This window comes from Lutra lutra, chromosome 12 (assembly GCF_902655055.1).
Source record: "Lutra lutra chromosome 12, mLutLut1.2, whole genome shotgun sequence".
Taxonomy (NCBI): domain Eukaryota; kingdom Metazoa; phylum Chordata; class Mammalia; order Carnivora; family Mustelidae; genus Lutra; species Lutra lutra.
In genome coordinates, this window is record NC_062289.1 from 53,325,277 (window position 1) to 53,353,024 (window position 27,748).

The 27,748-nt window shown below is 37.8% G+C and overlaps 1 protein-coding gene across 3 annotated transcripts in view; it reads right to left on the reverse strand.

The window, feature by feature from the left end:
* The window catches only part of LPIN2 (lipin 2), an 89,540-nt gene that overhangs the window by 13,355 nt on the left and 48,437 nt on the right, over positions 1-27,748 (reverse strand). For all 3 annotated transcript variants that reach the window (XM_047696350.1, XM_047696351.1, XM_047696349.1), the window contains exons 2-8: positions 21,798-21,998; positions 15,022-15,117; positions 11,507-11,808; positions 8,195-8,302; positions 7,419-7,545; positions 6,203-6,548; positions 2,814-2,913 (exon numbers count right to left, since the gene is read on the reverse strand). In XM_047696350.1, coding sequence (XP_047552306.1) covers positions 2,814-2,913; positions 6,203-6,548; positions 7,419-7,545; positions 8,195-8,302; positions 11,507-11,808; positions 15,022-15,117; positions 21,798-21,989 — 1,271 coding nt within the window. In that variant the 5' untranslated portion in view covers positions 21,990-21,998. The remainder of the gene's footprint in view (positions 1-2,813; positions 2,914-6,202; positions 6,549-7,418; positions 7,546-8,194; positions 8,303-11,506; positions 11,809-15,021; positions 15,118-21,797; positions 21,999-27,748) is intronic.

Genomic DNA, 27,748 nt, shown 5'->3' on the forward strand with positions numbered 1-27,748 from the left:
CTGAACCAAGTAATTTATCCCATTAAAAAAGGAACAGACTGACCTATGGACATAGCTTTTCTTAGGCAGAGTTTAGGATCATATCATAAATGACATTAAAAATAACCTAATCACACTGCTGAGGAATTAACAGTGAATACAGTAAATAGGCCACAAAAATCACTACAGTCACTCCCAGTAGGACAAACTTTTCAACTACAAGCTTTCTGATTTTAATTAAAGGAGTAAAAGAGTTATAACCATTTATTTACATTTCCATGATGAAAATGACGGCGTAATTAAGAAAAAATCTGATGTTTGGAAACCTTTGATCCTAACTTCCTAGAAAAAGTGGTGGTACTACACACATCCTGTAGAAAATTACTATGGTTCAGAGCTGTCTAGGCTTTTCTAAATTCATCTGTTACTTCGCAAAACAAAGAAATTAAGCAAGAGAAAATTCTCAGGAGTGTAGACCCACCCTGAAACAAAGATTTTGAGAAATAAACTATAAACAAACTATTTTTATACTAGAGAGATTCAGGACTAAAGGTGAAGTTAATTCATTTTTCTAGATGGTAAGGGCATGGAAGCCAGGTTTTAGAAGATGATCCTGAAGGAAACTTTGTAATGAAGTATAAATCTGAATGAAAAGGATAAGGAAATGGTACCTTAAGTTTCTTATTCATGAATGCTTACTGCTCCACACTCTTTGAATGGACTTTTAAGGTCACATTGAAAAGCTGTTCTAAAAGTTTCAAATTCTTTTATTTTATTCAAAAAGCCAATATACTTAATGTATGTGATTCAATTAAGCTTTATGATCTTAAGAAAAAAACTCAATTTGAGTAGTAGCTGGCAGCAAAGTATGGATAGGCCATAAATAGAAAGCAGTTTCCAAAGCTATTATGTTTTGCATTTGAACCAACAACCCAGATTCAGGTTTCTGGAAATTTTCTTTCTTAATAGCAATGCATACCCAGTCTACAATATTGAGATTAGTTAGATCAACAGAATGTTCTTCTCATTGGAAATGGTGAAAAAGCCAAAGCTGATGTAAAGCAGCAAAATCTAATATGTTGGCATCAGAGAGCGAGGCTGACCCCTGGGTAAAACACAAACAGGGCCCTGCTTTCTCCTGGGCCCATAGCTAGGTCCCCCTGTAGTCAGATGTGGCCAAGTGACCATATGACCGAGTTTTAAGATGTGGACAGAAGGGGTGTGCTGTGCCCCTCCCAAGCCTGGCTCCTGAAAACTCCACTGTGTGAGTCTTTCTCTTTTCCCTATGGAGGCCCTGAGGGAATGGTGGAGCCTCAAGATGGAATAAAAGCTGTGCTCCTGAATCCCTGGGAGTAAGGCGTCTGGCACCAAACATTAGCACTGGAATACATGAGCAAGAAATAAACTTCTACTGTGGTACGTCACTGAGGTCCAGTGTTTTATCAGAGCAGCTGGTGTTATCCTAACCAATGTAACCTCTAAATACATGGAGGATGCCATCTGATTCAACATGTTGCCAAATCTATAAGAGCAGTGTGACTTACATCAATGTTTAGCTATAATTACAAATACTGGATACTTAATCAAGAGGACATGGATCATGACAATTAACAAAACAAATGGTGATAAGCGTTATATCAGTCCCACTACCTTTTAAGTATTTATAAAATGTCTCAGAAATAGGCTAACTTGGTGAATGGGCAATGACCTCAGGCAGTCAAATTATAATACAGCATAGTAAGGTTTCATTGCATTTCACTCTCATTTTTTAATCAATCAATCAGTTTCTCCCCATTTTTTAAAAGGGAAACTAAAAATACCAATCCTTGGAATATCAGTAAATAAGGACTGTGAAATCTGAAAGAAAGTGTTAATTCTAAGCTTACATTTTAACTTTCCTATTAAAAAAACATGGAGCACTTCTAGTTCTTTCACCTTAAAAAACCCAACTACTACTTCATGTGAAGAACATATTTTAAGACAAATTTAGGGCAGAGAGCTAGGAAAGAATTTTAAGGACTTTCCAAAAATATCTATAAAAAAATTTAAACATATCAACCCCATCTTTCCATTTTAAATAAAAACTTAAAATGTTTTTCGATAATTTATTTCTAAATATTTAATTATGTGTATCTATAACTCAGTATATTCAAACCATACCTTCCATGAGAAAAAGTAAATTGATTTTTGTAATCAGAGTCTTATAATGGAACTTCCCTATGGATAGAAATGAACTTAGGAGAACAATACAATACACTGTATCTGAGGTTTTAAAGTTATTCAAAGTGGAAAATTGTGAGGTGGGGGGTGACAAATGGTGAGAGCTCTAGGGAAAATGTGGGGCTCACACCAGCTGGAATGGTGTCTCACTGGGTCCAGCCAAAGTTCACCTGGGAACTCAGACTCACTGAAGGAGTGAAGGCATTCTTTGTAAAATGTGTTTGAATAAAGATATATTACCTTTAAAACATAATAAATGGAATATGCTGATGAACTTTTATTGCATTAATGACTGTAAGATTTGCTAATGTGAAGTCATAACCATTGGTAAATCGTTACATAGGTTTAACTAGTATACCTCTTCTCATTATACTGAAAATTTCTTTATAAGTAGGTAATAGGTAAATTATAATAGGTAAAGAGGTAAATTATTAGTTTCAAATCACTACAGTCCAAACAACACACAATTTCTGAATTTCCCAAAATCTGAAGCAATCATCCAACTTAGCTAAAGATCTCCATAACCTTGCTCCTTTTTCACAGAATGTTTTGATTTAGAAACAGCCACTATATTTCACAGCTAGTCACCCTTCAACATCTAAAAAATACACTACCTCTTAGGGAAATAGAGGGCTGCAACTTCAGGTTCTAAAGCCTTTAAGTCATCCAGGTAAATATCATCAGGTCCCTGGTGCTGGCTTCTCTTGTGAACACCTATTTTTATAAGAAAAATGCATCAAAAGTAAGAACTTAAGCTATTCTTCATTTACAACTCTTCAAAAAAACAAAGGTTTTACAAACAATTAAGACCAACTATGATTCAAACTGTATTTTATTTTTAAAGATTTTCTTTGACAGAGAGAATGAGCAAGAGAAAGAGAGCAGGAGAAGAGGGAGAAGGAGAAGCAGACTCCCTTGCTCAGCAAGGAGCCTGATGCGAGGCTTAATCCCAGGACTCCAGGACCATGACCAGAGCAGAAGGCAGATACCTAACTGAGCCACCCAAGTGTCTCAACTGCATTTTATTTTTAAAGGTTTCAATTAACCTTTCCGCTGTGTTGGTTCTCAAGCATCCATGCCAATGAAAGAGAAATTCGGTGTTATACACATAACAGTTGTACAATAAACACACGCTAACTTCTTTCATGTGCTTTTAGATGGATAATCTTAGCACCTGAATCATTTAGATTTCATGATAAAGTCTTCTTAGAATATGAATAGGCATGACCAAATCTGATGAAATCACTGGCACTGAGAAAGAGGTCGTTATTTTAAAACTGTGAGGGAAAGGTTGCTATAAACAGGGGAGTCATATGGTGCCAAAGTATCAGCAAGCATTACCTTATGATTGCAAAAGGACAAAAATCCTTTACAATGGATAAACCTGGCAGACAACACCTTAAACAAGTGGTTATATATATAAATATATAAATATAAAAAAATGTAAAAAGCTAGGGGGAGAAAAAATGAGATACTAGATAAAGTACTCAATATATCCTAGAGGTAATCTTCAACTCAAAAAATAAACAATGTTGAACCCAAATCTAATTAAGCCTCTAGACCTGTACTGCCCACTCACTATAACAAGTCACCAGTGTCCTAGACTAAGACAGCTGTATAAATTGTGGTAAAAAATGTGTAAAACACACTAGATTTCTAAGTCTACTATAAAAAATGTAAAGTATCTCAATTTTTATATTGATTACATGTTAAAATTATAGTTTGGACTTACTAACTCAGAATATATTACTAAACTTAATTTCACCTTTTTTTTTTTTTAATGCGAGAAGATTTAAAATAGCATATGTAGCTCACTTTGCATTTCTTTTGGGCAGTGTTGTTCTAGAGCCTACTTCTAGTTTAAGGAAATATGGGGATATCACCTTGGGAAAAAACTATCAGATACATCCAGAATGTGAGAAAGCATACAAGAGGATTGGATGGGCTCTTGAAAAGATCAGTATCACGGGTGCAGAGGGGGAAAGAGGTGCAGTGGTGTGTGTATAGGAGTGAGGGGAGTATGTGTGTGGGCAGGGCTATTCTAAATAAAAAAAGGTTAAATACAAGAACCACATGCAACATGTGAACCTTAATGAGATCTTGGTTTGGAAAAAAAAAAAAAACAGCTAAAAAGCTTTCCTTGGAACATTTGGGGAAATATGAACAGATGACAATGGTCCTGTGGTTATGCAGACAATGTTCTTATTCTTTTAAGGTATATCTTACAGTGTTTAAAGGCGAAATGTCACAATGCTTGCAAGTTTTTCAAATGGTTTGAAACAATAAAAAAACTGAGTGGAGAAAGGGAGGAAGAAAGCAAATATGTATAAAACTTTCTGATAACAAGCTGGGGGGAGGGGCACGGGGGTGGCTCAGGAGGTTAAGCCTCTGCCTTTGGCTCAGGTCATGATCTCAGGGTCCTGGGATCCAGCCCTGCATGGGACTCTTGCTCATCAGGGAGCCTGCTTCCCCCTCTATCCGCCTGCCTCTCTGCCTACTTGTGATCTGTCAAATAAATAAAATCTTTAAAAAAAAATTTAAAAAGCTAGGGGGAGAAAAAATGAGGCCAAATGAATGGTAGAAATCACTCGGTGTTCCTATCTGTTAGTTCCACACTATGTGCTAAAAATAGGGGTCATTATTTCCCCCTAAGGGTCACCATGTGGTAGGAATGGGGGTCATTATTTTCAGACCAAAACAAAACATTCACCCTGAAAACTGGATTTTCCTCCTTACCAGTTCTTAGAGTAGAACACATGATTATGGGCCTTTGGTTGCTGAGCTATGGAAGAGCAGGTACCAAGTTAAGCTGGATCATCAGCTAGATGATCATATTTGGCCATAAATACCCTTGCCAAATTATTTTAAATAAGTTTTTTTAAATTTAAATTCAATTTAATTAACATATAGTGCATTTATTAGTTTCACAGGTAGAATTTAATGATTCACCAGTTGCATATAACACCCAGTGCTCATTCCATCAAGTGTTCTCCTTAATGCCGATCACCCAGTTACCCCATTTCCCCCTACCCCAATTCCCTTCCAGCAACACTGTTTCCTACAGTTAAGAGTCTCTTATGGTTTGTCTCCCTCTCTGTTTTGTATTTTATTTTTCCTTCCCTTCCCCTATGTTCATCTGTTTCTTAAATTTCACATACAACTGAAATCATACATTGTCCTTCTCTTAACTAAGTTATTTCCAAGTGACTCTGAAGGTCCACACCTGTAGTCATTATTTATTAGGTCAATTTGTGATGATTTAACCTTGAGTGTATTTTCAATTTTTAGGTAAGGTTTTATTTCCCTAAAAAAATAGGGTTCAAGGCCAGTGTTCAGACAGTATGTTCTGGTTCTTAACTGAACTAAAAACTGTCAATGGACAACTTTGTATTTTTAAATAGTAAGAATGTTCTGATTTATTAAACCTGTATTCCAAAAGTGAGATAGAGCTATTGAGCCAAGAGTCAGACCCAATCTTTTATGTTTCAGAGGGCAATTACCAATGAAAGAAGAGAAAACATACTAAAATTAAGCATACATTTATTTATTTCCCATGTTACTGGAAAAAACGTAATTAATTTGGCCTCATCTAACCTTAGAGATGTTTCAGGTGAAAATATTTTTCTCTCATCCAATTTTTTCTTTTTGAACATATAATCTTTGGGGGATTCCACTTCACTTTATTGGCATACTGTGTCAATATAACGGTTAATTTTATGGATTAACTGATTTGAACATGCTCATTAATTTTTTTTCAGTAAATGCCTCCCAAGGGTATACTGAGTAGGAGCAGTTGGGAGGGAGCAGGGAGAAAGTGAGAGTCTTGCTCTAGTGATATCTGTAGTGCAGTGGGGAAGCCCTATTAAACAAGCAATGCTCACAGAATGTGCTAGGTCTGGTCAGGGGAGTATAAATACAAAGGTTGCCATCATGTATCATTTGAAATACAGAAATAACTTATCTAAATTTACAGTACCTGATGCCAAATCAAACAAATGATTACCTTTCTTCTTTGATGGTGAGTCTACTTTCACTGCAGGTTTTGATTCTGAGGGGGCCTCCACCAATGATGGGTTAGGAAGGTGGTCTGCATCTAACATAGATGAAATCTGAGGCTGCTCCAGGGGAGGTTCAAGAAGTTCTGCAGCGGAAGTCGCACTGCTTATCTGCTTACACAGGGCTCTGGGTTTGGGTTTCACTATGGTACAGACCGTTTCTCCCATGGAAGCATCTTTCTCAACTTCACTTAGGAGGTTGTCCTCACTGGGAATTACCCGAAAATGGGTATTTTCTGATGGTGTAATTGTAGCTGTCCTAGGATGATGGTCAGATCTCTCTCTTTTGCTGACCTAAAAAAAAGTTTAATTGCTTAAAAATTAAACTACCTTCAAAGGTGCTTGTTAAAATCTATTTCTTAAGCTGGATGCAGGTAATTGAATGCATTTTATTTGTAACAACACATTTAGTTAACACATGATTTTGTATTTGTGAGGTATTTCATAATTAAGAAGTGGGAAAAACTAATAACTACATTTTGTTCAGTATCACGATATCTACAAAAAAGTTCTATTTCAAACTGCTATACTATGAAGAGTTAATCACCAAAGAAGACTAAGGAAATAGGACAAGTTTTAGATGCTAAGAGGAAGAATATTCATTTTCAGGGAGAAAAACTTGTGTGCTATGTGAAAATTTAGCCCTGCTTGGACTATACCTCAAGACTCTGTTAACAGTGTAAAGTGGGTAGTCAAATCTCAATGCAAATCACACATATAAGCAAAATGTGTATTAAAAAAAACTTAGAGGGTCTAAATATTTTCTCTCTCAAGTATTGTATTTTTCCAATTCTTTCATTATGATCTGTGAAGAAGTGGAAAAAAAAAGTGAAAAAGCTTTCATAAAGTCCATTTCTTATTTAAAACTTAAGTGTGGAAATTTTAGTTTCCTTTAGGTAACTTTTAAATGTTTCTTATTAAAATGTTAACTAACAATCAACATTATTTACTAAATAGAACACATGAAATAATGCTGGATTCCTTCTGTTGCAGTTATGAAAAATGTTAACTTTGGATTTCCTCATGTGACCACATGAGGGCACTACCATCATTTATATTCAGGTGCACTAGCTCAGAAATCACCCCTCCCCACTTTACCCAATGACAGAGACACCTCACAGGTTTTCAACTGGACATACTCCACAGGCAAGAAAACATTAGTACCTTGGTAGACTCTGGGAACCCACCCCACGTCCACTCCATGTGGGACTCAGATCTGAGCAGACTCTCAGCAGGTTTCACCTCCAGCTCTGAATCACTCTTAGGACACACTGCTCCTGGGGAATAGGGACTGTAAACACGGGACAAAGAAACGTGATGCCTTTTAACTCCGTGAACTTCAGTCTGGCTGAGCTCAACAAATTAAAAGAAATATAAGTTTGAACATATCAACTTTATCCTGCCAATATAAAGACTCTATTGAAGGGAATATCAATTACATCTTCCACTTGAGTTCTTTAATAATAGTAAAACACCAACCAGTATCTATTGAGGACTTGCTGGGTTCTCTGCAAACGCTTTATATGCATTATCCCACTGATTCTCACAAGAAATCAATGAGAAAGGTAATTTTACAAGAGATGAACTGCACAGAGACATGGGTTAAATTAACATAATACATAAGAGAAACTGGATTTGAACAAAAAACAAAGTGTGACTGCATGTTTCTACACATTATCCACAGTTACAGTTAAAAGTTGACACTTTAAGATTAGAATTTAAGAATTGTAGAGGGCCAAATTCTAAGCTGATTATGCAGATCTACACTAACCAACACTGTGAGCATAAGTCACATCAAGTTTAGGAACAAAATAATTATTGAGAGGAAAGGTACATATTCATGTCACAAGTACATATTCATTCAGTTCTCCTGCATGAGAGAAATGGGAAATATTATTACTGTCATATGACAGGAACTGAGAAATCTTGAAAATACTTACTTGTCTAAAGGGGACCAGTCTCCATCAGATAAGGGGTAGTGATCCCCAGAATGGAAGAGCAAAGGTTCCTTATATTCATCTTCCTTTAAGGAAGCATTTGAAGATCCTCTGTGAAAGGCAAAAAACAAAGTCAGGAACAATGACATTATTACATCAGCTTAAAAATATCTCCAAATCTACTGACACATGTTTAGATGGTACAAATGAAGAAGGAAGGCCAACTGATTAATAACTAAAAGGAAAATAGGAAAGAGAAGGGGGATTCACTCATGCCACCTACCATACACTACTGCAATCACTACTGAAGTATGGGATAAACAGGAAGAACCGAAAAGAAGATGTGAATCAAAATTCCTTTTTACAGCCCTTCAAAGTAATTGATTCAAAGGCCAGAAGAGGAAAACTAAGGCTTTATGTATATTTCCATTCAATCCTTAAAAATCCAAGGAAGACTATCCTATATCTGATCAAGGATCCAGAGAAGTTTAGTAAATCAAAGAACTAGTAAGTGGATGAATTCAAAACAAGTAAGCCCTTGCTCTTTCACTATACTCTCCTGTATATTACAGCAAATACAAGACTATGAGTTGAAAACGAGCTATACTGCTTGTCAAAAATATCCTAAAAACTCTTAAAAACATACAAAACTTATTTTTCTTTTTGTTTGGGCCAAGAATTACCTAAGAATGATACAATGATGATATAATGATGATACAAAAGCACAATAAATGCTTTTAAGATTCATGGAGACCTCAGAACTATAGGAGGATGAACTAATGCTAGTAAGGTTTTAATTAATTTACCCTTTGGTTTTCTTGAATTTGCATAGTTAATGTAACTAACCTGCCATATAACCTTGAAAACATCCCTCAGAAACACTGTGGGCCCCAGCTGTTCATCTTTAGTTGGAAATTTACCACTTGTCCCATTTCAGAATGTTATTTATCAAAATAAAATAAAAACCAATTTTAGGGGATGCCTGGGTGTCAGTTGGTTAAGCATCTGCCTTCAGCTCAAGTCATGATTTCAGGATCCTGGGATTGAACCCCAAGTTGGAGTCGGAGTGGGGCTCCCTGCTCAGAGGGGAGTCTGCTTCTCCCTAAATCCCTCCACACCCCTCCCCCTGAGCTTGTGCTTGATGTGCACATCCTCTCTCAAATAAAATCTTTAAGAAAAAAAAAAATAACTTTAGGTATTTCTCTGGACACAGAATTTCTTTCCTAAGTGTAGGGGCCTGAGGAGGATAAAATATCTGAAAGCTGCAAACTTTCCAACCCCACCTAATTCCTACCTTGCACAACTGCAAAAGCAGTTGACTTTCTATTCTTTTTCTGATTCTTCGACCTGTTTAACATGCTGTTAATACTTTCGACCCTCAATATCTTCCCCCCAATTATTTTAGAATCTAGATGTTGAGCTGGAAGGGGCCTTACCAACAACCATGTAGTTCAATTCTCTTGCTTCCTGGAGTAAGAAACAGGCCCAGGGGCGCTTGGGTGGGTCAGTAGGTTAAAGGTCTGACTCTTGATTTTGGCTCAGGTCATAATCTCAGAATCCTGAGATAGAGCCCTATGCTAGGCTCCGTGCTCAGCAGGGAGTCTGGTTCCCTCCCTCTCCCTGCTCACTCTCTCAAATAATAAATAAATCTTAAAAAAGAATTAAAAAAAGAAACAAAGCCCCAGACAAGAGTGATCAAGTAGCTGTTGTTCCACAATCAAAAACAGAACGGGCCTAGTCTTCTACCTTTCAGCTCAGCATTTATTTCTGTATACATCTGACCTGAATTCCCATGACTATCACATTTTGTCCTTTCTTTAAAGTCCTAATTTTCTGTTGGCTACATAATTAAGCAGATCTCGTTTTAGGGAAATTTTAGGAAAGAGTTCCTCCAAGTGGCAGTATCTATGATACATGGTAATCTAAAGAAAAAACAAGCCACTAAACTCCTAAAAATTATTACAACACCCTAATTTACATGCATTCTGACATGCGGGCTTCCCATGCAAATAAGATTCTGGCTTGGAGAGAAAGTGGACAATCTAACTGCCGACCAAATCAGGACTCTGATAGACTTGGCTGATGCAGCCTTTTGTACGATCTGGAAAAGTGAGGCATGTGCAAGAATTTTTGTAATGCATTCATTTACAATGCTTGTGTACAAAACATTTAGAATAATGATTCTTGTGCATTTAGTAGGCAACTCTGCATATGTTTTAGAAATGTTTTAACTTCCTAAATTGAAGCTGCAGGTTGTTCAAGAATTCTAAGTTTTGGGGTGCCTAGGTGGCTCAGCTAGTTAAGCTTCTGACTCTTGGTTTTGGCTTCGGTCATGATCTCATGGTTATGGGATCAAACCCCACACTGGGCTCAATGCAGAGTCTGCTTCAGATTCTTTCTACCTCTCACTTGAGCTCTCTCTCTCAAATAAATAAAATCTAAAAAAAAAAAAAAAGAATTCTAAGCTTTGCTCAATTATGTTATAATAAAAGACACACATCAATAAACTTTGATGGCAAAAGTGTTACTTCAGTGTCCTTTCTGGTGGATCTTGGAAGAACTGTAGGCAGAACTTTAGGGTCACTTGTGGGCAGCAACTTCTTGTCTAATGCTCGTCAATAAAGTAAACCACCCTGCTGATACACATATGGTCCTCTTCCAGTGCCAGAGCAACCACTGAGTGGAACAGATCTAAGATAACCTTTTAAAAATCAAAATCTTGAACAAAAAAATACATGTTCTACCCCCAACTGTTACCTTTTAAACCCTAGGCAATGTTGACTTGACAACTGGCATATATTTTAAGCTCTTCTACTGAGCTGGTAAGTAAGAAGTAATCAAGATTTCTCACTTTAAAAAAAGCCAAAGTGACAAAAATCCTCCTTTCCTCTTCAACTTACTAGGAATGTTTTGATGATAAACTCTAAACAACAACTCTCAACTTTTCAGAAACAGATGAGATACCAAGATGCCGAGTAAGGATATACACCCAAGGCTGCCCAAGGGCCAAGTCACTAATTCAGATCTTCTTTGTGACTTACAATTCGTTTGGGTTTTTGGAAACCTACTAGATGGAAAAGACACACACTGCTAGTCTGCTTCAAGTGATATTTTAATACTACACCAGGATGTCTGATGGCAAATTTTATAGAATAGCAGAAAGGAAAAAAGAAAATGCCTCTTCCACTGATTCCACAGGAAAAACAAGTCTAAACCTCACACTGTAGCTCTACAGAAGAAACAACAGCAACAAGCTGGACCTGAGCTCTGTCCACAGCGTGTGCACATGACCAGCACCTGCAGGGAGAGCCCTACCTTGCTGACTGGACCCCCTTGTCGTCATCAGAGCTCATTTCCACATCCACGGTATCCTCTGCGGCAGCGGAAGCAGTCTGGTCTTCCTTCTTACTGTCCTGTTTGCATTTCTTTCTCCTTCGTTTTTTCTTTTTCACAGAACTTGAAGTGAAAACCGTTTCTGTTTCCAAGATGTGTGAGATGTCTGAACTCTGAGATGATCTTTCATTTCCACCAGATTTCTCCAAAGGGGCATCAATATCTTTAAAGAACTGGTCTTCAGTAGGAATTGGTGAGGTGGCAAGGTAAGCAGGGAGCTTTTCCTTAAAAAGAACATAAAGAAAGAAAAATTGTCCATGACAAAGTGGACAGTGAATCAAAAACAGTAACAAACTCTTTGTGTATCTAAATTCACAGTAGTAGAAAGAATACACAGTCCCCAAGTAAGAGTGTCACACTGAACGAAGTCACTGCCCACTCTGCTCTGAAAGATCTTTACCCTGGCACAAACAAATCGTTCATCTGGTCCATGTAACTGAATGAATTTGAAGGAACTGATATACCAAATTAGCACAAAGCCATGAAAACTAAAGTTAAAGCATAGCCAATTAAATTCTCTGCAACGGGAAGTTCAAAGTAATGGGAGCATTCCAAGGAGACAGTACAAGGCACTTTGTCAAGAACTTACAAAGTACGGTAACAGGATAAAGCAGAAGGCAGGGATCAGGAACACCCCATCCTGATGCTGCCTGATGGTGGCAGCAGGATAGATAAGTGAAGTGAGGATCTATAGTAAAATTCGTGTTAATTTAAATTCAATTAAATTAATTTAAATTAAATGAGGGTGGAAGAAGGTGATTAAGATAGACAATACCCTGTTAACAAATGAAATTAGTAGATTTTAAAATTGTAATGTATTCAAGATAGCCTTTCAGGAATTCAAAAGAAGAAAATAAGGCCCAATAGTCAGAAATAATTAAACTCGTGGGGGGCCTGGGTGACTCCGTTTAAGCATCCCACTCTTGATTTCAGCTCAGGTCATGATCTCAGGGTCCTGGGATTAAAACCTCTGTTGCGCTCCATTCTGAGTGGGGAGTCTGCCTGAGATTTTTTTCCCTCTTCTTCTGTTCCGCCGACCCCACTTGCGCATGTGCTTTCTAAAATAATTTTTAAAAGTAAATAAAGAATTAAACTTATAATTTAATATCAAATAAATGATCAAGTCTGCTGTTCAGAAAATTAACTTCTTAGTCACTGACTTCATCCCTTTGTTTCATGGGGGAAATGGAAGGTATGCAAAAGAGGTATAAATTAACCTCAAATAACATAGAATACTCTAATTTTTACATAATAGTCCTGAAAAATGAATGAGTTTCCATAATTGTTCTAAATCAAGCTTTTGAATTTGGCTTTGGTAGACCTATTACCCCAAAGCCAAAATTTTGTTTATCCAAGCAAAATGTGTGTTCACCAGCAACACACACTTACAGAGGAACTGTGATAACAGGATATTATTCTGCATGCTCCCAGGGCACTCAAGTGACAGGCTGTGGCCTCTAACTTCCAGAGCCTTTTAATTCAATGGTCCTTGTTATAAATAAGTTCACTAGTACTTCTTAAAAGCTGTTTCGTCTCTGGTGGCATTTCCTAGTTCTGTTATAGCACTGTTTGCAGTTTATGGCGCAGGGGTGGGGAGCAGGGGGCGGGGGACGAAACAACCTAAATCTCTGTCAGAACAAGGATGGTTAAACTGTGATGCGTCCAACTGTGGATGACTGGGCAACTATTAAAAGGATGGGGACAGATCTAGAACTACATGCTTCAAAAGGATCTAACAATATATAGTTTAGATGAACCAAGTTTAAGAGAAACAAAAATGTAAATAAATGGAAGACAGATGGGTTTTGGTAACATTTATTCCCTTTAAAAATGTAAAGTCCTGGAGAGTGGGGGCATGTTATATTCATAGTATGTGACACAGAGTAGTAATTCCAATGCTGTTGGATGAATTAACTTTTTTTGCTTTAATTTTAAAGATTTACTTTATTATTATTTTTTTTTATTTTTGACAGAGACCAACAACAGAGGGAACACAAGCAGGGGGAGTGGGAGAGGGAGAAGCAGTGTTCCCTCTGAGCAGCGGGGACCCCTGACACGGGGCTCCATCCCAGGACCATGACCTGAGCAGAAGCCAGACGCCTAACGACTGAGCCACCCAGGCATCCCCCCAACTTTTTTTTTTTCCTTAAAGAGCACAGTATTCTAAAGAAAATCTAAACAATTTGATGATACATGGAATAGGGAAAAAAAGGGTAGAAACTTGACACTCTCCAAGTTCACCTTGCTAAGCATAGTCATAAATGGAATCATCAGAGCTGACCACAAGAACCAGGTAACAAACTGTCAGTAACCCAGTCCTTTCACTTGTTGACTGATACAAAACCTAATCCATCACTCTTCTGAAACACACATGATTTTAAGGAACACATAAAAAATATTTTATTCATGTGATAACTCATTTATTGTTTCCTTCTCCTTTTTGCTTCAGTCTCTGATGAGGAAAAACTTTGTCTGCACCAAGTAAACATGAATGAGGTAATAGAAAAACAAGTAATTAAGGTACTAGAAAAAATACTGGTCTGGAAAGGTTCCCTTTCATAATCATGCTTTGTAATGCTGCTTTACATATTGGTATCTAAATTGTTGGCTTCTCTCTAAAAATGATCAATCTCATTCTGCTATTATTTTTTAAGTGATGTTTTTCTTTGTCAATTTATGACATCCAACATGAAGTTCATCTTCAAAACCCCCAAAAGTAGTCCTGTATCTTTAGTAACTTAAAGGTTATCATTTTCGCTGAGATTTTATTCTTTATGGTAAAAGCTAAAACGAAGCCTCTTCTAAGATCCACAATAACTCCATCAAGAACAGCTTACGATCATTCAGTAGATACTTACTGATACTTACTGATCACATCAGTAGATACGTGGGGTGCAGTTGGGGGAGAGAACAAACTATCTTACTGAAAGAAGCCAAACATGCAATAATCATTTAAAAAGATACAGGCTAATTAATTTAAATTTCTTGAGACATAATAAACTAATTCTCAAGACTATTCAAGGTTAGAGATCCAACAACCCTAACCAAAATGTTACATTTTCCAAGTTTAAAGGTCACACTTGTACGACACACAGCCTGCAGAGATATGCCTTCATTATTTAGGTAGAACTGAACGTATTCAAGTCAAGGTGTAAATGCTACCGGATACTAAATAAGAAAGCTTATTAATGAAGAGAAAAAGGCAAGTGCAAAGGTGTTCTGAACGTTCTTTGTACCCTGACACTTGGTGGGGAGAAAAGTTCTTCACTCCTCTAGCTGCTTCCTCACAGCTTAGTTTTTCAGCCTAAAACTAAAGCTTTTTTAACCTGTAACAATCACCTCTATAACCATGAAAACTGCTGAACATTTCTGTTTTGGGAAAGGTCCTGGAGGCCTGAATACGATGTGTAGAGTGGATGTAACCTACAAGAACTTACATATTCCTCTTCAGTCTCCTCCACAAAGAAAGCTTCCCCATTGTCACCCAACTTCATGTGAAGATCCACTGCATCGCCATTGATTTCTATATCAATCTAAGAGGAGAAACAAAGTGTGATTTAGTATGAAAACTTTCACTGACCCTAAACCAAGCCAAATTTAGTCCTGAGGTTCCTAGACTGACAGTCCCAGAGAAACAATGCTACCTGTCCTACCCTAAAAAATTAAACAGACCTGGGGAGGAAGGGGATGGATAAGAAGGGACTAAAAGAAAATGTTATATCATTTATTTTTATGACATAAAATATTTTACTTAATTTCCCAAATCCTATAAAATAGGGGAAATACAATTGCTGAAAAACATTCGAGCACTTTCAGGGTTCTAGCACAGACAGGCCTCACTGGCATGGTTCAGATAAACAGACTTCAGTTACTATGGTATGTTAACTGTAACTGCATAAAACACAAACGTTAGTGGCTGCTCTTCTGTCAACATATCACTACATAAAAAGAGAAGCCCATCATGATCCATAATCCATCATGTCACTTTCCAAAGTCTGCTGGTGACCAGTTGAAGCATATATGTTATTCAGTTCAGGCACAGATAGCAAAGCTTATAGTTGTAGTTGTCTCCTTGTCTCTCACTGACAAACCCTTATGACATTTTATAAAAAGGGGTAATTAAGAGGAAACTGGCCAAGATCAAAATGCAACCTAGCCTAACAAAAAGTAGTATTACTGAAAGTAAAATTCAAACTGAGTGTCAAGTTACAGAAGAAAATCGCTGACTGCAGGAATGGTAACCCTGTTGCTATTCAAAAGACTCAAGATGTGCAGCCAGAGGAACCTGGTGAAGGTGAGCTTATCCATAAAGGAGGAAAGTGTTGTGAATAAAGGATGAAGATGGCCCAGAGGAAGTGACAAAGGAAAAACACTTCACATTGAAGGAACTCATATATACTTCGTGATACCAAATGTTCCAGAGATGAAAACCTGAAAGCTAATCCACATTCAGAAAAGAATATGATAATTTGCCAAGACAAAGAAAAGATGCTTGTTCCATATTACAAGTTTCACATCAAGAGGACAAACACAGTTCAGACCAACTAGTCTTGGTAAGTTATTTTACAAAGAAATATGACACTTTAGTTTTCCTTTTTTTTAAGATTTTATTTATTTATTTGACAGAGAGAGACACACACAATGAGAAAGGGAACACAAGCAGGGGAGTGGGAGAGGGAGAAGCAGGCTTCCCTCTGAGCAGGGAGCCCGATGTTGGGGCTGGATCCCAGGACCCTGGGATCATGACCCGAGCTGAAGGCAGTCGCTTAACCAACTGAGCCACCCAGGTGCCCTAGTTCTCCATGTTTTTAATGTTTTAAATTGCAGTGTACTAAACATCATTTCATTATTTTTCATTTTCTTATACATTTATAACAGACATTTTTAAAGTTTTGACAAAAACTTATAAAAATTATGAGAAAAATCCTAATTTTTCTCAGTTATTAAGTTTGTTTTGCATGGTTTCAGCTTGCCCAGTCATTTTAATGATCTGTACTACCATGCAAAGAACTGTATAGATATATTAAAATACTACTTACACTTAAAAATTATGTAGTTTTCTTCTGTTGACTGAATAAATGCCTTTAAATACTTTATAATATTAAACAAATACCAACTTTCAAAACTTTCTTTTTTTTAAAAGAAGATTTGTATTTATTTGAGAGAGTGAGTGAGCATGCAAGAATGAGCAGGGGAGGGGCAGAAGGAGAAGCAAACTCCCTGCTCAGTAGGGAGCTTGACACAGGGCTTGAGCAGAGAACTCCAAGATCATGACCTGAGCTAAAGGCAGATGCTTAACTGAAGGAGCCACCCAGGTGACCCCCAACTTTCAAACTCTTACAGATAAACTTGTAAACTCCAGTTTTAGACTGCTTCAGGGGATATAACTAAAATATATAAAAATATAATACAGGTATAAATACAGCACTCCACAATCTAAGTGTACTTAGCTTTACAAGGCCCTTATGGTGGGAACAGCTGCATGGTCCACTAGGTTTTTTTCCCAGTGAGGACCAATTTATCCCTTTTGACACTGACTCCTGGTCACATCAGGTCACTGAAGGTCATTAGATGCCAAATGTTGTCAAAATGCTTGTTATAAAAATCCTATATGTAAGTAACATAACCACACTGCAGGGTAAGGAAGAAAACTAACCTAAGTGGAAAATGGTATTTTGACTATTTTAAGTCTAAAGACAAAAAGAACTATAAACAAATGTTGTAGTTAGTATTAAAAAAAAAATCAGAGATATAGAGTTAGCAGTTCTGAAATTATTTTATGTGTATTCTAGAACTGAATAGGTAAAGATATTATAATAGTAAGAGGCATGTTTCTCACTGTCAGAGAAAGAAGTCACAAATAAGGAGATGAGGAGGAAGCTTCTGGAGACGGGTAAGAATCAGTGGGAAAACTCATGATTTTTACAGACATACGTAGGTGCATGTATCTACGTATGTCAATTTTTCCAGCTCTGCCCACTGACAGGGCCTAGAAGCAAAGATACCTCAGTTAGTAATGAGCACTCCTAGTGACCAGATTCTTTGTTTCTAGATACTTTTCTCTAATAAGAGGAACCACCATTCCTCAGAGAAACAAAATAATTCCAGGGCTGATGGAGGTAAAGTAGATTCTTCTGGAATATCTTATGGTGCCAGAAAGTAAGGAAGTACTCAAAAAATGATGGGAGCATTTCGAAAGGACTCAACTTGAAGGAGCTAACTACCAATTGCCAAACCTGGGACAATCTGAGCAACTAAATAATGATAATAATGGATTAGAACCCACAGAGTAAAATTAATACTCAGAAATCCATACTGATCTAAATAAATAATGGAATAAGTAAACAAGAGAGAAAGATAGCTCTTTGATACAGTAGAATTTCAATTAATAAACAGAGTAGGAAGGATGGAAATAGAAAATCATTTGGTAAACACTACAGTAATAATTGTTGCAGGAAAATTCATCAGTGTATGCTAAAATTCATGGAAGTATGATGAAAAATGGTATTTGCACAGTCTCCAAGTTTCTTCCCACAAATAAATTTACCGTAAAGAAACCTAGTAGACACCATTAACCAAGGGAACAATGTCAATATCACCAGTAATGAAACATGGCACCATGATGGGCCTCCTGAGATGATGCACTGAGAGGGGCACACCCTTACTCTACATTACTCTTCCCCCAATGAGAAAACATCAGACAAATTCAAACTGAGGCACAATCTATATAACAACCATTTGTACTCCTCAAAAGTCAAGGTTGTAAGGAAAGAGAGAATGATCAGAGAATACAGGTGAAAGCAGTGTGGGATCCTGGATAGGATCATGGAGAAAAAGACAGCAGTGGGAAAACTGGCATTTTGATGTACTACTCCTTGTAAACTGGTATCTAAAACAATACTCCTATCTATATAGTCATACTTCCTACCCTGTGGCTTAATCTTACTCAATATATATGACTCAGATGTTGAAATAGAACTGATTTGCGTTTTAGAAATACTGGCTGTAGGGGTGCCTGGGTGGCTCAGTCAGTTAGGTTGCCAACTCTTGATTTCAGCTCAGGTCATGATTACAGGGTCCTGGGATTGGGACCCATGTCAGGCTCCACACTCAGTCCAGAGCCCACTTGAGATTTTCTCTCTCCCTCTGCTCATGCTCCCGCTCTCGCTCTCTCTCCCTACCTCCCCAAAATAAATAAAATGTTAAACAGAAATACTGGCTGTAGCAGACTCTTGTTCTGGCACGCCATTCTTCAGGTAAGACTATCTCTAGGTATGTCTTTTGGGAATCTATTCATCCTCTATTTCAGACCACCAGTTTTAGGTGTGGCTTCAGAGTGAGGAGATAAGGCTGCTGTCCTTGCCAAGCCAATCCATATATTCCACCCCAGCTACAGGACCAGGGAGACTGATAAGTCTGACAGGGAGACTAAATACTGAAGCTTCTAGAGGCAGAAATGGCTCTCTTTTTACTATGGTTGCTGAGATCCTGGGAAGTAAACCTGGAGGTATTGTAGCCCTCTTGCATTAACACAAAGAGAGACAGAGTTGAAAGGTGGGAGGAGACAGAGTTCTGATAATACCCTCAGACTCTAAATAAAGCCCATTTTAATTCAAATGCCCCTGGACTTTAGTTATAGAAGCCAATAAATTCTGTTTAAGCTGGTGCGAGATGGATTTTTGTCACCCACAATAGAAACTTCCTGTCTAATACATTATTTAATCTTGATAAATAACTGTTAGTTTTGTGTTAAATCAACAAAATTAATATTTAAAAAATACCAACTTCAGGTTTACCATCTGAAATTCAAGTCTTGAGTTATGAAGTTTACTGGGAGTATTGGTGTTCTATCAAACAAGAACATACCAATGACAGTGGGGAAATTATTATATATCACCCCCTAACCAGAGGGTTAAAGATGATTATGATTTCAAGTCCATTTCATAGGTGTCACCGTAACTGGGGTCTTAGTTTAAAATCAATGAATAGCTTTCCCTAATCCAAACTGACCTAAAATAAGACAAAGAGTTAATCCAAATTGCCTGAGTATATCAAGGGAGACATGGTTTTGGTTTTACTGTCACAGGAAAGCTGTTAAATAGCCAGATTTCCTCCCAAACACATCCTTTGGATTTCTGGGACACTAGTGCAAAAGAAGTAATTTTCTCTTTCCCTGTGTCTCATGGACAGCTTCATATTAAAATCCAGGGGTGTGACAAGGTATTTAACACAATCATTTGGGCAGCCTTGTACAGAAACTGTACTACATCATCTTTTTTTTTTTAGATTTTATTTATTTATCTGACAGAGATCACAAGTAGGCAGAGAGGCAGGCTGAGAGAGAGGGAGAAGCAGGCTCCCTGCTGAGCAGAGAGCCTGATGCAGGGCTCCATCCCAGGACCCTGAGATCATGACCTGAGCTGAAGGCAGAGGCTTTAACCCACTGAGCCACCCAGGTGCCCCTGTACTACATCTTAATTGGAGGCATACAGCATGTAGAAAGAGGTATGCTGTCTGTCCAGACACCATTTATAGATACACAAATGCTTATATATACAACAGCCTGCAGATTCCATTCTGAAAGGCCAGAAGACTTAACCAATCTGCTGATGAAAAACTCTGACCACAGAAGAACAAACAAAAGTGCCATATAAGCCATTTAATGAATAGATCCTTTTACAGCTAATGGGAAATTTCAGTGCTTAACAGTTTGGTACAGATTCTTCCAGAGCAGATAAAGTCTGAAAGTACTATAGGTTAGTTTTACTGGCAAGAAATAAAAAATTCCAAGAAGCCCAACTGTGGCTGAACACCGTTTTGCAATGGAAAGTCTTCAAGTTACTAAATGAACTGTGTGACTGCTTTTGGCTTCCAAAGGATGACTGAACAGAGGCCAGACCACACAAACACTGCCACACTGCAATGTGGCTCTCTAGTGAACTGATTTATAACACCTAGAAAAGAAGATGTGTTTTGGTAGTGGGCAGGGAGGGAGAATATCTAGGGGTGTGAAACCCACAAAAAAGTTTCTTCCATTCTCAAAACAACCGAAGTTTAATTAAAATAGAGAGAATTTCTATTTTAAGGAATAAGATCACCTATGTAAAATAGCCAACATCTGGAAATAGATGTTTCCAACTTATGCCAGTGGTTCTCTAACATATAGTTCTGTGCCCCAATATGGTATGGATCTTTCGTTGTGCTTTAAAATCCTGACAAAATCTCCCTAAATTGTTCAGGTAGATAATGTGGGATAAGACTAGAAAGGAAAAATACTATATATCTGCAAGGTTTTATTACCAGCTCAGCATTCTAATTTGACTGACATCAAATACATTAACAAACCTTTTCATTGCTCCATTACTTGAAGGTGGAGAATGTAGGAAAAAGGAAACCAACACAAATTATTTTCTTTCTGAATGAATCTTCCCCAAAATAAATAAAAGCCAACAAGCCTATGGCCTGCAGGTTTGCATTCAGTAAGATCTGCAGACAAGTCCTGGTATTACTAACGAAATTTAGATACAAAGAAGATTTAACAGCTTTGTCAAAACAAATATGGAATTTGTCTAAATAAATGTAATGTATTCTTGACTATATCAATCTATCCCATTCACAACTGGTACGAAGGTATTGCCCTAAAAATTTTATAAAATTTTTTATTTTATTTATTTGTCAGAGAGAGAGAGAGAGAGAGAGACATAGCAAGTGCACAAGCAGGGAGAAGAGCACGCAGAGGGAGGAGAAGGCTCCCTGCTAAGCAAGGAGCCCGATGTAGGACTTGATCTCAGGACCCTGGAATCATGACCTAAGCCAAAGACAGACACAACCAACTGAGCCACCCAGGTGTCCCTCCCCTAGTTTAAAGTGCTGTATGAGGTAAAGAAACCTTCTGAAGACACCTAACCTTCCCCATTTATAACTCTAGTTTCTCCATTTTGCTCTTCTGGGTTGCAACAAATAGAACTATCAAGATAATTTTCAGCCTTTTTTGTCCCCCTTGGAGACTTTCTACAGTAAGGCTTATACTCAGTAGCAACCTCAAAATAACACATAAAGGTTGACTTCTTATACCATTATCTTCAACATCAAACGGGTGTCTTCCCTCTCCCCCTGTGGGGGGCGGGGAGCCCAAAAAGCATATAAGAACAATTTATTCTATTACCATCTAACCTTTCACCCTCCTTGAGAACAAGCTGTCCCCTGCACTCACCACTTTCTCTTTGGATCTCAGGACGCCCAGCTTCCCAAACCGAACGTGAAAAGGCGAGCACTGATAGGTGCCATCTTGCTGTCGCACCACAATGACATCGATGCATCCGGACAAAGTGGCTTGGTTAATGCCCTTGTAGAGTTCCTTCACAGTGACAATCACCTGCCCAGCCAGCTGTCCCACATAATTCATGGTTTGAAACTACAAAGACAAGAAAAAAATTTTTAGATGAGATAATAACAAAGAATTTATGAATCTAATGACAGAGAAAAAAAACAGTAGTAATTAAAAGGACACTGCACATTTGTATACCATATTACATATTATTATTAACCTTGCTGATTTCGAACCAATTAGTCTCACACTACCACTGTTTTTACACATTTCCACTCAAGGACAAAATCAGGTGGTCCTTGTGTATCTCAAGAGGCTGTCCCAGCCAGGGCCTCACGCATGCCTAAGTTCCCCTTTCTTTTCCATCATCACAGATCCTGCCAGATGCCCATAGTGGTTTCCCCCTAAAGTTTAGAATCTGCATGGAACCACCAAAGAACCCAGACTACCACCACTGTCCTCTTGCCCAAGATCACTGGGAATATGGGGCAACTGTATCTACCCTGACCACAGCAGCTAAATAGAAAAAATGACCAATGAGCACCTCCAGGAGAAATCAGAAAACAGGTTGCTTCTGCTAAAGACAAATAAGTGAGAGATGAGTTTTCTACAAAACTATTAGTAGAATATGGTTCAGAGATATGCTAGATTAAATAAACTCTGGGTGAGCTAGACTGGATCTAAACCATTTATAACATTACTTTTTTTGAAAATCCCCTCAACGCTTGAATACAACTCACTGGAACATATATTCATGTTCTACAAAGCACAGAAAAGGGTTTTAATCTTGTTGTCAATAATCAGTCAAATCAGGATAACTAGGCTAGAAAAGGATCCTCCAGAAAGGGTCAATGTCAAGGAAGGAGTATGCACTTGACCAGGGCCAAGGGATTAGAGGAAATGCTTCCTCTGGGCCCCATTATCTGTTGCAGCTGCAGCTAGGACCACAGGTTGGGGAGCCCACCATATAATATGTGTTGAGGACCAGTGGGGAAGTCTCCTTGAATCCCCTCAACTTCTAATTAGAAAAAAATAGCTCCTCCTCAGTCCCAAGGTTGTTCATTTCATCTCCAGTTATCAAATACCACCACATTTCATTCATTAGACACCACCCCTAGTATCATGTCTAAGCACAGTTCAGCAAATCATTCTCCGCTGGACAGGTAGGACACAGACCAAACAAGAGGTCCTCCACAGCTCTGGCTAATCCAGAGGTTAACTTTTACTGAACAGATTATTTTAGACAGATTATTCTCTAGGTCATTCATCATAAGCACAGTTGTCTCTTTAAACTCAGCTTTTCAGGAGCCTTAAACTCAAAAGTTACATGCTGAGAATAGTTTCCAGAGATCACATTCTATGTTGTCAGATAAGTCCAAAGCTGAATTGGGAGAAAGAATGTTAATCCATCGGGAAAACTTAGGGGCCTCCCAGGACATCTGCCTTTAGAGAAACTCACCCTACTCCTCACAGGTGAGTGAGTACCTACTGGGAGTGCCCAGATTCTACTCAAACATTTTTTTCTCCTGAATGTGTAATCAAGACCCACCAGATTTACACTGTTAAGCATAGCTACAATAATTTTACTCCGGAAAAATTCTTTGAATATTTCAAAGCTAATGTTACCAAGGCCCCCAAAATTATTTATAGAAGAGATAACTTTGTGGATATAAACTAGTTGCTAAACTGACTACTAAATGAAGCAGTATCCTTTACAAAAGTTATAAGTTGGTGTGATTTTGGTTTTAGGAGAATGCATTTGGCAAGGCCAAATTAGGCAAGTATTCAATGATTTCTCCAATGAATAAAGGAATGATCAAATGAACCATCAATATGGAGTGCCTGGGTGGCTCAGAGGGTTGAGCCTCAGCCTTCGGCTCAAGTCATGGTCTTGGGGTTCTGGGATCGAGCCCCGCATCAGGCTCCTGCTCAGCAGGGAGCCTGCTCCCCCCCCACCCGCATGTAGTTTTAAGAAATAATAGAGAGAGATTCTATGTATCCTTTAAACCAGTTTCCCAAATGGCAACATCTTGCAAAATTCTAGTGCAATCCCACAATCGGGATATCAATATTGATTCGGTTAAAATGGAGAACATTTCCATTATCACAAAGATCCATCCTATTGGTCTTTATAGCCATACTCAGCCACTTCTGTCACTCTCTCCTTAATCCCTGACAAGCACGAATTTGCTCTTCATTTTTGTTATTTTGTCATTTTTAAGAAAGTTATATAAGTGGAATCATATGGTATATAACATTTTGTGATTGCCTTTTCCGACTTCTATTGTTATGGAGACTCATCTATTTCCTGCATGTATCATGTTCATATTCTGTAAGTAATACATGTTCACGACATGCTTTTTGCTTGTCACAGCATGTACATGAACCACCAACCAAGTAGTCAATCTTTGTATTACTGCTTGACTGACTGATGGCAATTTAAAAAGGAGTTTTGTTACAAATTTTTAAAAACTTCATAAATAATTATACAATTATACATATTCTTTTCTTTAAAAAAACTAAAAAATGTTAACTTCTAGCATTTCCATTCAGCCATAAAACAAGTTATAAACTAAATGTGTATGAGCTTATATCAACTAGAGCATGGGATCCATAATTAAGTGTAACTACATCTATTCAAAATGATTTTAATTACCATAGTTAAAGGATGCGCTGTTATACAAGAAAGTCTATTGTGTAAATGCCAGTTGCTAAATGTAGAAAAATATACGCTACCAAATGACTGTTTTTTTCCTTAGCAGATATAAAACAATTCTGTCTGTATTCTGAAGGCTAGGAAAACAAAAGTAAACGAAGTCCTTCCGCTGTAACATTCGCTACACCCTGGGAATGAGGGGCACACTTCTGCTAGGAAGGGCACTCCGTCTAAGCTGGGGCAGGGGGCTCCCACATTGTTATGTCTGGTGAGAAAGCAGCTGGTTGTTGTATGCATGCACAACACATTAAACAGCTTCTTCTTTAAGTATTATCTAGCACCGTAAAACTTCATTCCTACATGTCCAGCCCAGCACTAGCCATAATAAAGCTAAGTGAGAACAAATTCAGGCCTCTGATACCTGTCTTGTTCAACACCTGTGAAAGTGTAACTCTAAACAGGGGCAGAAAGACAGATGATTAAGTACCCAGTCACATCTAAGGGACACACTTCACCAAAGACACTACCTTTAGAAATAAAACAAAGAATAAAAAAATATAGTAAAATAATATACACTGTAAATTATTCATTAGACCAAATGATGAGAAAAAAACAGTAGAAGAGAGAAAATGAATTCAAGAACAGTGACAGGGAGTAAGAGGGGATGCAGAGAGAGACAGATACAAATTCAGAGAATAGGAAAGGCAGAATAAGAATACATACATAATCAGAAAGCAGATGGACAAAAAGATGCCGATACAGACAGAGGAATGTGGAACTGCAGGGTTTTCACAGAGCAGCATCTCCATCTTCAGGTTCACAAGCACAAAGAAAATATAAACATGCCTTAATTGATTTCTCAGTACTAAAAGTATTTATCTAGTCCAGTCTTTCAACAAATACCTGAAAGCATTTCTAGCACATCCCTGAAATATGGAAAGTTAATAACCACTGTAGCAGCAACTGATGTTTTAAGAGCTTACTACATACCAAATTCTTAACTATTTTCGTAAAGGCAGGGGAGGAGGAGCAGATGGAGGGGGAGGAAGAATCCTAAGCAGTCTCCACGTCCAGCGCAGAGCCAGAGCTTGATCTCACAATCCTGAGATCATGACCTGAGTTGAAATCAAGAGTCAGGTGCTTAACTGAGTCACCCAGGCACCCGACTATGTACCAAAATGCATTATCTCAGAACTACCTTATGAATGAGTGAATATTATTATTCCTATCTTTATTATCTTTAAAGATAATAAGAGTAAGGCTTAAGACGATTAAGTATTGTTAAGAATTGTTTGTTCCTCAAATTCTTATGTTGAAGCCCTAACCCCCAATGTGAGGGCATTTGGAGGTGGGGCCTTTGGGAGGTAATTAGGTTCAGATGAGGTCAAGAGGTGGGACCTCCACGATGGGATTAATGCCCTCATTACAAGGCTCATTTCTCTCCTCCTATTATGTGAGGAAACAGAGAGGAAGTGGTTGTGTTCAAGCCAGGAAGATAGCCCTCACTAGAAACTAAATTGGCCAGTGTCTTATTTTGGACTTCCCAGTTCCCCAAACTGTAAAAAATAAGTGTTGTTTAAACCACCCAATTTGTGACATTTTGTTATAGCAGCCTGAGCTGAGACAAGTCTCTTAAATATCAATTGCCATACTGTTTTTCAATGTTGGGGTACTTCATTGACAAAGACTCACTCCTTTCACCAAGAAGTTCATAACTCTATCAGACAGCCCTAGATATTACATCCACTAGAACTCACAATGGATATGTGCCACCCTCTTTCTAAATGATACCACTTACACCAAAGAAGAGTTTGTTGTAGAAGCATAACTAGGTCTCATCTACTCTCCGCTAAGCATTCTTCTTAAAATATCTAAAATGACTGGACTTACTTTCACTTTTATGACAAACTAGAGAACTTTGTTTAAATGGGAGATCCAAAACTAGACACAGTAGTGCTGACAGACCTGACAGATACACAGTGTGTACAATGTACAGTGTGTGTTTAGGTACAGGCACTGGCTCCCATGGGCTGGGTTAAACACTGGGAGCTCCCAAGACAGAGAGGTACTTACTGATCACTAAACTAAAAAATGGAAAGAATCAGAAGACAGTAATTAACTGAAATACCTATCAGAAACTAAATGGCCCTTTATGCATAAAATTCAACAGATTTAAATCAGTCCTTCATGAATGTTCAACAGTGCCTAACATCAGATTTTTCTTATCAAATATTTAAAGTAAACACACACTAGTATCTGGAATAAATGAGTAGCTTTCATGATTCAATTATTTACCAAAAATTTAAAGATTTCCCTAGCAGATTTTCCTGAACATCAGAGAAACTAAATAACCCATCATGATATGTAGTAGAGATTTATAAATGGAATCCATCAGTAAATAGTTTCAAGTACAGATCCTCTTCCTATAAAAACTGCCCCAAATTATTTAAAAGTGATATGTTCAATCAAAAATAATTTTTGGTAAGGAAAAGGTATAGGAGCTATTAAAATACCACAATTTCTAAATTATGATCAATACAAAAATGGATACATGCCAAACCACTCAAATGGATCATCAAAAATCTGTTTCCTATAAGTTTTAAGTTTACCTTCATCTATTTATTCAATACTATTAACAACTAATTAGCAGTACTACTACTAACAAACCCAACTACAGTTGTCATAATGTCCATCACATGGCAAGTACTATTGTAAACCTGTACACTATCTCCTGTAATTTCCACCAGTATCTGGAGTTTGGTACCAATATTTCCATTTATAAGAAAGGGGAACCCTCCTACACTGTTGGGGGGAATGCAAGCTGGTGCAACCACTCTGGAAAACAGCATGGAGGTTCCTCAAAAAGTTGAAAATAGAGCTACCCTACAACCCAGCAACTGCAGTACTGGGTATTTACCCTAAAGATATGAATGTAGTGATCCGAAAGGGCACGTGCACCTGAATGTTTACAGCAATGTCCACAATAGCCAAACTATGGAAAGAACCTAGATGTCCATCAACATATGAATGGATAAAGAAGATGTGGTATATATATACAATGGAATACTACGCAGCCATCAAAAGAAATGAAATCTTGCCATTTGCAATGACGTGGATGGAACTAGAGGGTATTATGCTGAGCGAAATAAGTCAATCAGAGAAAGACAACTGTCATATGATC